This window comes from Aulonocara stuartgranti (assembly GCF_965226115.1).
Source record: "Aulonocara stuartgranti genome assembly, chromosome: 15".
Lineage (NCBI taxonomy): Eukaryota > Metazoa > Chordata > Actinopteri > Cichliformes > Cichlidae > Aulonocara > Aulonocara stuartgranti.
The window spans coordinates 38627263-38636571 of NC_138951.1; the positions used below are offsets into that span (position 1 = coordinate 38627263).

Here is a 9309-nt window from a genome sequence, read left to right on the forward strand (position 1 = left end):
GAATGATTTAGTCAAGTCAGGAACTGTGGTCTCAAAGAAGACAATCACTAGAACCCTGCACAGGAATGGACTGCAAGATTGCAAACCAAGAAAAACTCAACTTCTGCAAAAGAGACACCTTCACAGCAGACTGAAGTATACTAAGGACAACCTGAAGAAAGATTATGCACACTAGAAGTGCGTCCTTTAGTCAGACGAGACAAAACTAGAGCTCTCTGGCAATGGAGAGGCTGCTTGCTGCCCATTTATCTCCATCAAACCAGCTCAAATTGGTCTGTAAAAACTATTTGCCAGTTAAAATCTTCACTGATCTCCTAATATCACACCACAAATTATAATTGCGTACCTATGTCACATTATTGGAAATTGAAAGCAGCAGAGCCTGTTGCCAAAAAAAAGCTGTCACAACAGTCATCATGTGATTGACTCATACGGAACAAATCCAAGTGAAGATGATAAGTGATAAAAACCTGCTTTGAATCCAAACACTTGCAACAATGTGTGGATGGACGCGTGCATCAGGTACGTGTGTCACACTGCAAAGTCAATATTAGTTTCTGAAGGTGGTTACTGGTTTCACCTGCGCATCCTCACAGCTTTATCTGTATGTGACGGCACCCAAGCTGTTGTAATTTAGAGTATCAGCCACTTGTCATGTTAATAAGGGCTAAATAAAGCTGAGACAGAAAATGGCCGGTGTGAAAGCTGCTGAGCTGATCGTCATCTGTTTCATGTTGCTACAAGGTAAGGCAAGAAAACATTTTATCAACACATTTCACAACAAAGAAAGCGACAGCAATGTGTTGATTTACTTCCTGCACAGTCGTAACACCTTACACATATTTACTAATGTATGAAGGATTTATTAAAATTTAGCATTAAAACTTCCTGTAAGAAAAACAAACCTAACTTAGAGACTAAAGTTAAAGTATTGCCTTCATTTCTTTATACGTGATATACATGCAGATTAATACATAACAGAGAAGCTAAATGGTTAAATGTTTAAAAACTTTCCCATCACTATTATTTTTGTCATTAATTTTCAAACGAAGGAGGTCATTCAGTTACATCTATCTCAATAAAGGGCAGCACTGGATCTGCTTTTATTTTTCAGTGTTTTCAGTACAATTACATTTTCATTACAAACAAAAGAAACGAGTAAACACACTCGGCTCTCACGTGTTTACCCGCTGTAATAAAATAAGCATCTGCTGCACTAAAAAAAAAAAATACAAATGGAAGAACTGAGCCTGCGTGTTTTCATGTTCAAGCATTTAACATAATGGTACGTTTAATTTGCTTGTTCTCTTCTTGATCTCAGGCTTTGTGGCGGCTTTGAACTGCACCAGCCCAACTCCTGCTGCCCTGTTTGATGAACTCACAAATCATTTGTTCCCTAACAAACTGCTGCGTCCTGTCGAAACCTTTGCAAAGCCAATAAACATATCCATCAGCATAACAGTGGCAGGAATTTTAGGAGTGGTGAGTCTACACAGCTTATACACAAAATATTAACATCATGTCATCTATGTGGAACTAATAATCCTTATGACTCTAATATACTTTCTAATGTTACTCATCTTTAGAATGAAAAATCCCAAACACTGTCTTCAGTCATATGGCAGGTCCTGGTATGTTTTGAACAGCTCTCAGAACTAATACAATAATGTCACATTTCTTATATGATTATACTGACATTTTGTAAATTATTTCTGTTGCAGCTATTTGTATTTTCAGCACAATGAACCAATCCAGAGCGATCATAAGAATGAATCAAAATGTTTGGCCACTGAATTAATACATAAAGAATACATTACTTGTTATTTTAGATTTCCTTAAGTCTGTAACAGTCATTTCAAATATTTATTATCACTTGGGAACTTTTTCTTACAGTCTAACATGACTTAATGCCAGATGTTGTGTTTCCCTGTTTCAGCAGTTAGCATGATAGCTGTAGTGCTGTGGAACAGTTTTGCTGTTGTTCTGTTTAATGTAGGAGTGGGATATCGAAGGACTGAACTGGGATGAGAAGGAATGTGCAGCTAAAAGAGTTTCGGTTCCTCGGGACAACCTTTGGGTCCCAGACATTCACTTAAAACAGCTGTAAGTTTAATGAATTTTCTAAATCAAGTCGAAGAAACTAACTTTTAATTAAAACACTAAAAATGTCAGAAATGACAAAGCAGTCATGAGAGACATCGCCGTCCACAACTGAGCTGGGAGACCAACACTTGCTCTGTAAACAGAAAGTGGAAGAGCAGGTTTTCTTTGCTAAGGAAGCTTACGTCCTGATGAGTGCAGTGTACTTTGCTGTGGTCTGCTGGGGGAGCAGGAGATAAATAAACTAATCAGGAACCCCGACCACCCTCTGCACCACCTACTGGACAGGCTGCGACATTTATTTTCAGTGTTGTTCAATTCAAATTTTATTTATACAGCGCCAAATCACACTTTATATTGTAAGGTAGACCCTACAATAATACATACAGAGAAAAACCCAACAATCATATGACCCCCTATGAGCAAGCACTTTGGCGACAGTGGGAAGGAAAAACTCCCTTTTAACTCATTCGCTGCCAGCCATTTTCAAATCAGGTAACTCCCCACTGCCAGGGTTTTTGAGCATTTTTACTCATTTTTGAAGAGCCACAGAAAACTGTGTGTTATGATCATATAAACGCTGAACCTACCAAAATGAAGAACAGACTCTCTTCTTTCATCCAAAAAAAAAGCTTGTTTCTACCATTTTCCATTCTTTAGTAATCAGCTGTAGAAGAGAGGTGGGTTCCACCAAAAATGCCTGTTTTGACCAAAAAAAGGGAGAAAATGAGCTTTTTGTGAAAAATACATTTCAAGCAGAAAAGTGCCTTTGACACTAATATTTCTTGCTTTGTGACACCTCTAACATATAAAATAGTTTTTCACTTCTATAAAACAGAAATAACACTGAGAAAGGTTATGTTTTATCAAAACAATTTATTTACAAATATATGAAAAAATAAAATTCACTGACAAGCTGCCCGAGGTTGTATTCTGGCCCCTCCCATTGAAAAACGTAATTGACGTCTATAGACGTCAATGGCAGTGAATGAGTTAACAGGAAGAAACCTCCAGCAGAACCAGGCTCAGGGAGGGGCGGGGCCATCTGCTGTGACCTGTTGGGGTGAGAGAAGGAAGACAGGATAAAGACATGCTGTAGAAGAGAGACAGATGTTAATAACAAGTATGATTCAATGCAGAGAGGTCTGTTAACACATAGTGAGTGAGAAAGGTGACTGAAAAGGAAAAACTCAATGCATCATGGGAATCCACCTGCAGCCTATGTCTATTGCAGCATAACTAAGGGAGGATTCAGGGTCACCTGGTCCAGCCCTAACTATATGCTTTAGCAAAAAGGAAAGTTTGAAGCCTAATCTTGAAGCACGGTGGCACGGTGGTTAGCACTGTTGCCGCACAGCAAGAAGGTCCTGAGTTCAATTCCACCATCAGGTCTTTCTGTGTGGAGTTTGCATGTTCTCCCCGTGTTTGCGTGGGTTCCCTCCGGGTACTCCAGCTTCCTCCCACCGTCCAAAGACATGCAGCTTGTGGGGATAGGTTAATTGGATAATCTAAATTGCCACTAGGTGTGAATGTGAGTGTGAATGGTTGTCTGTCCCTATGTGTTAGCCCTGCGACAGACTGGTGACCTGTCCAGGGTGTACCCCGCCTTTCGCCCTATGACAGCTGGGATAGGCTCCAGCGCCCCCCGTGACCCTGAAAAGGATAAGCGGAAGCGAATGGATGGATGGATGGCCAATGAAGGGAAGTCAAAACAGGAGAAATCTGCTCTCTCTTTCTAGTCCCTGTCAGGACTCTTGCTGCAGCATTTTGGATTAGCTGAAGACTTTTCATTTAGTTTTTAGGACATCCTGATAATAATGAATTATTGTTCTCTTACACTCATCACCTGATTTGAATATATTGTTTTTCATATATATTTTTTCTGTGTTTTATTATTGTATTCTGTTCTATTCCAGCCTGGACGAAGCCAGCTCTACCAAAACTCCCTATGTCTACTTATATAATACAGGTCATGTATATGATGATAAGCCCATCACAGTGGTCACTTCTTGCCAATTGGGAATCTACACCTTTCCCTTTGATATCCAAAACTGCTCGTTGACCTTCGGATCATATATACACTTTGGTAAGGCTGCCTGAAAATTTAAAAAAATAATAATCTCAAAGAGTCTTAAAAATTATTTTTTTAAACTCTAAAACATCCCTATAGAGCATCCATATTCTGATTTTAACACAAAACTATGTGCTAATATGCAAATAAGCAAAAGTCTTGAATGTCACTCTAGCTACGGATATTCAGATGATTCAAGGCGCCACAGCTGAAAAGGTCCTGAAAGAGTCCCAAGATGTGATAGTAACCAATGGGGAGTGGGAGCTGACAGATATAAATATTGCCGATTCCAGCCTGCATTTAGACAGTGGAAGCTACTCTGAGATCACATACTATGTAAGCGTGTTTTTACTGACTTTTTCATCCTTCTGATAATTTATTTTGTACTGTTATAGCTGATCACACTTTATTGTTTAATAGTTCCTAATTATGGGAAGCCTTTATAAACCAGTCGCTATCATATTGAACATGTTTGTCGTGAGAATGAAAGTAAAGTAAAATCAGGTGCAGATGATGCATGAGTGAAACATAAAGAAACTGAACTGTGCTGTGGTGGCACAAGACAGCAGGGATTACGTCCAGCATTTTGGAAGTAGTTTCCGTTTTAAAAGCTTCATTTCTAATATTTGATGTAATGAGACATCTCATTTATTGACCAAAATTCTGAAGCAGTTGGTAAAAACTAAGTGCATCCTATGATTCAGTGACTTTAGCAGCAACAACTTGATGTAATCATTTTCTGTCAGTCACATCGCTGTAAAGGAAAAAGATTGATTGATGCATACAATCTAACAAAATTCTTACAGGTTTAATACTTTTGTCTCTTCCCAAGATCGTGCTAAGACGGAGACCAATCGCCTATGTGGTCAACCTCCTGGTCCCCAGCTGTTTCCTAATCACAGTGGACCTCTTCAGTTTTGTGCTGCCCCCACAGAGCGTGGACAGATCCTCCTTCAAGATGACACTCATCCTGGGCTACACCGTCTTCCTGCTCATAATGAATGACCTGCTGCCTGTTACCGGGGAGAAAACACCGCTCATCAGTGAGTGTACATAAATGTAGTATCGGCTGCATAGTTCTTCTTTTGAAGAAATACACTGTGCTGTATTTATACACTTAAGGAGGTTAGAGACAGTGTTTCTGAAAGACAATACAGTGTCCTTTGGATTATGAAGGGTTGAATTCAAACATCTGTGGAACAGACGTCTCGAAATCAAATTTTCACCAAAACTGTCAGTTCCTAAAAAAACAAGTTTTCTAAACTGTGAAACTCTTCACCGAAGTACATTTTGCAAAACTGGATGATCCCGATCAGTGTCAACTTGCCAAAAGGCTCCACCTACTAAAGACACATTTATTCTTGGGGTGTGGGGGTTTTTTTTTAGCTCTAGTTGTCATGTCAATGACACACAGCAAGATAAGGCATCTATGGCTGTAATCCAGACATTTCTTAAACACGATGGTAACTAAGACTGAGAAAGAGAATATGAGCTCACATGTGAAAATGATTTAATGAAAACTGTTCTGAGTTCTTCCTGTCTTTGGTGCTGTTTCCTGCAGATGTTTTCTTCTCCATCAGTCTGGCGCTGATGGTTGCCAGCCTGTTGGAGACGCTGTTCATCACAAACATTCAGTACAAGCCCAGAGAGTACAGCGCAGTGCCTCACTGGCTCAGTGTCCTCGTGTTACGTTATCTAGCTGTTCTTGTTTGTATCCCTCCAAAGCAAAAGAGCAACCGAGTCACAGTCTCCCTCAATCCATCTCACAAAGGTACGTTATTATTTTTATAGTCCCGTTATTACTAGAAGATTTTGTTAAGAGCCCAAGCTGAAGAAACAGCTGTGGCCTGTATTGACTGTAGTGGACTATGTGTTAGGTTAAACAACATAATGCTGGCATTATGGCTGAGGATTGTGTGTTCCAGCTATAGGGAGATCACATTCCTGAGCCCCCCTGGGAAAGTCTATGCCAGGGTGCCGGAAAAGAGAGTCCGTTCGTTAGTCGAACCTCGGATGCAGGAGGAACAATTTGGTTTATGTTTTGGTTGGACCAGCTGTTTACCCTCTCGAGGATACTCGAGGTGTATGGGAGTTTGCACAACCAGTCTACATGTGTTTTGTGGACTTGGAGAAGGCATTCACCCATGTCCCTGGTGAGATGTTCCGCAGAAGTATGGGGTGTCTAGCCCCGTTGATACAGGCCATTCAATCCTTATACAAATGTTGCAGGAGCTTGGTCCGCATAGCCAGCAATAAGTCAAACATGTTTCTGGTGCGTTGGACGCCAACAGTGCTGCCCTTTGTCACTGAATCTGTTCATAATCTTTATGGACATGATATTTAGGCATAGCCAAGTGGCAGAAGGCTTCCACTTGGGTGGCCTCAGAATTTCATCTCTGCCTTTTGCAGATGATGTGGTTCTGTTGGCTTCATAAGGTGACGGCCTCCAGCTGGCACTGGAGTGGTTTGCAGCTGAGTGTGAAGAGGCAGGATTCAGAATCAGCACTTCCAAATCTGAGGCCATGGTCCTCAGCCAGAAAAAGGAGTGCCCACTGAGGGTCAGGGACGAGTTCCTGCACCAAATAAAGGAGTTTAAGTACACTCTGAAATGAAAGCATAGTACAAATAAGCAATTGGAGTTTTAAAAAACAGGATGGAATCAATTTCTTTTATGCAACGTGATGATGGCTGCATGTGTTTCTTTGCAGGTAACCAATGATTTCAAAAATGACCCTCCTTTTAACAAATCCAGTCCGCTATTTTAACTCAATAAATGAGTAATAATAATGATCTCCAGCCTTGTGCTCATCAACATTCTCATCTGAGTTAACAAGAAGATTGTGGAAATGATGTCAGCAGATCCTTTTATGGCAGCGATGAAATGCAGTGGAAATGCAGGTTTTTGGAATGACGTTTATTTTCATGTCAAAAAGGACTTTGCAATTCATCTGATCACTCTTCATAACCTTCTGAAGTATTCGCAAATTGCTATGATAAAAACTGAAGAAGCAAACTTTGTAAAAAATATTATTTGTGTCATTTTCAAAACTTTTGGCCACGACTGTATCTCGTGGTCTTGTTCACGAGTGAGAGGAGAGGGAAGCTGGAGATCTACAGACAGATTGGTGCTGCGACTGTAGTGATGCGGAGGCTGTACATCATGTTGAAGAAAGAGCTGAGCGTAAAAGCGAAGCTTTCAGTTTATCCATCGGTGTACGTTCCCACCGAAAGAGCAAGCTACAAGTGGCAGAAATGAGCTTTCTCCAAAGGGTGGCTGGCGTCTCCCTTAGGGATAGGGTGAGGAGTTCGGCCATCCGGGAGGGGCTCAGTGTAGAAACACTTCTCTTCCTCTTTGAAAGGAGCCAGTTGAGGTGGTTTGGGCATCTGACAAGGATGCCTCCTGGGTGAGGTGTTCCGGGCATGTCCGACTGGGAGGAGGCCCTGGGGCAGATCCAGGACACGCTGGAGAGATTATATCTGTCAGCTGGCCTGGGAACGCTTTGCTGTTTCTCTGGACAACCTGGAGGAGGGGGCCGGGCAGAAGGAGGTCTGGGCTTCTCCGCTTAGGCTGCTGCCACCGTGACCCGGCCCCGGATAAGTTGAAAACCATGGATGGAGGGATGCAAGAAGAATAAACGAGTTGAAAGTTTCTCCTTCACTGAATTATATTAACTTGTACCAGAGAGCCAAACCACTGAGAGCTTCAAGAACTAATAGAAGGATTTTTAAGGCAAATCTGTGTGTGTGTCCTGGGAGCCAGTGAAGTGACATAAACGCTTGGGTAATGGTTATATTTGCCTATATGCAAGAACTCTGATGATGGTGTAGTCCTACAAACAGAGCGTTACAACAGTCTGACCCGTTCGATATGAACGCATGAATCATTTTCTCGCAGTCAGTTCGAGGTACCAATTTTTTTTAAAACTTGTAAACAATTTGATCCTGATGAATCTGGACACGTAAACTTTAGGTCACAACTCTCCACAGTCATGCCACGTATCTCTCAGCTGAAAAGTACGTTATGCTTATCCTTATTTAAGCCGGTAGTAATATAGTCAAGTCGATTTTAATCACCATCTACGACTTAAGAAAAAGTAACCACTTTTTGTGGTCTCAGGGTGTTTTGTTTGTGTTTCACAGCACCATCAGCGAACACCAGCGCCACAAACCTCTCCGACCATCAGAGCATCTCAGATGTTACACCTTCAGCTTCTCTGGACTCTCCGGACCCAGTTCTGGAACAACTGAGGATGTTAGGCAGAGAGCTCACAGCCATCCGAGTTCAGATGGACAAATACTGTCAAGAGACCAAAGCCACGCAGGAGTGGGAAATGATCGGGACAGTGATCGATCGTCTGCTGTTTGGCTTGTACATCATCTTCATTTTTGTGAGCTTTATCACAATAATAAGCATCTGGATATGGAATAATTCATTTGCTACATGATTAGATCAAAAACTGCATCACATGGATTAGTGCCATGGCAATCTTCACTTCACGCATGCACTTGACCCCGTGCTGATTCCTTATTTGTTTGCATATTTGTCACACGTACATGTTTCAGATCAAAGGAATTGATGACCTGAAACATTTTAGTGTGACAAATACACAAACCAAGAGCGAAGAGGGCATGAGTTAGATTTGCTGAGATCAGGAATTGCAGCATTATTTAGTATAATGAAAATAACCCTGCTTCTGTTATCTGCATTTCATTCCTGTAATCAAAATAGCATCAGTTAATGAGCTGTAAGGTAGCTGGCCTTGGCAAACTCTGCATTTTACAGTCACAAACTGTGGTTTACTGTATCCTGACACTATTTACTGGAGCTTCCCCCCCCCCCCCAAACATATCAGTAGCCAGAGAAAAATAATGAAAGAGGGACACATTCATAAACTTACAGGCCTCGGCTTACATCCAGTAACCACCATTTTCCTTGCAGATCAGAACCTTGAACACATTTAGACTCTAATGCCATTAATAGAAGTTGTACTTGTCTTTAAGATTCATTAGCAATTAAAACTATTACAACTATTATTGTATCGTTTTTCAATTTCATGGGTTGTGGTTTACCTGCATAATCATAAACAGCAATTTGTGACAAAGAAAATAAATACATGAGACATCAGCTTCTGTGACAA

At 41.1% G+C, this 9309-nt stretch overlaps 1 protein-coding gene across 1 annotated transcript; it reads left to right on the plus strand.

The window, feature by feature from the left end:
* The first annotated feature begins 615 nt into the window (after positions 1-615).
* On the plus strand, positions 616-9205 carry LOC309690043 (5-hydroxytryptamine receptor 3A-like). Its single transcript, XM_082506875.1, has 9 exons — positions 616-744; positions 1322-1482; positions 1587-1631; positions 1997-2103; positions 4017-4186; positions 4347-4507; positions 5004-5214; positions 5733-5942; positions 8312-9205. The coding sequence occupies exons 1-9, from the start codon at positions 690-692 to the stop codon at positions 8614-8616; spliced, it is 1425 nt and encodes a 474-aa protein (XP_082363001.1). The 5' UTR covers positions 616-689; the 3' UTR covers positions 8617-9205.
* Positions 9206-9309: the final 104 nt, after the last annotated feature.

What these genes read in the sequence shown, in the direction of transcription:
- LOC309690043 (XM_082506875.1), top strand. Translation starts at nt 690, where the DNA reads ATGGCCGGTGTGAAAGCTGCTGAGCTGATCGTCATCTGTTTCATGTTG. An exon ending in ACTCTGAGATCACATACTAT is followed by an intron (nt 4,508 to 5,003) that starts GTAAGCGTGTTT and finishes TCTCTTCCCAAG; the next exon opens with ATCGTGCTAAGACGGAGACC. An exon ending in CCTCAATCCATCTCACAAAG is followed by an intron (nt 5,943 to 8,311) that starts GTACGTTATTAT and finishes TGTGTTTCACAG; the next exon opens with CACCATCAGCGAACACCAGC.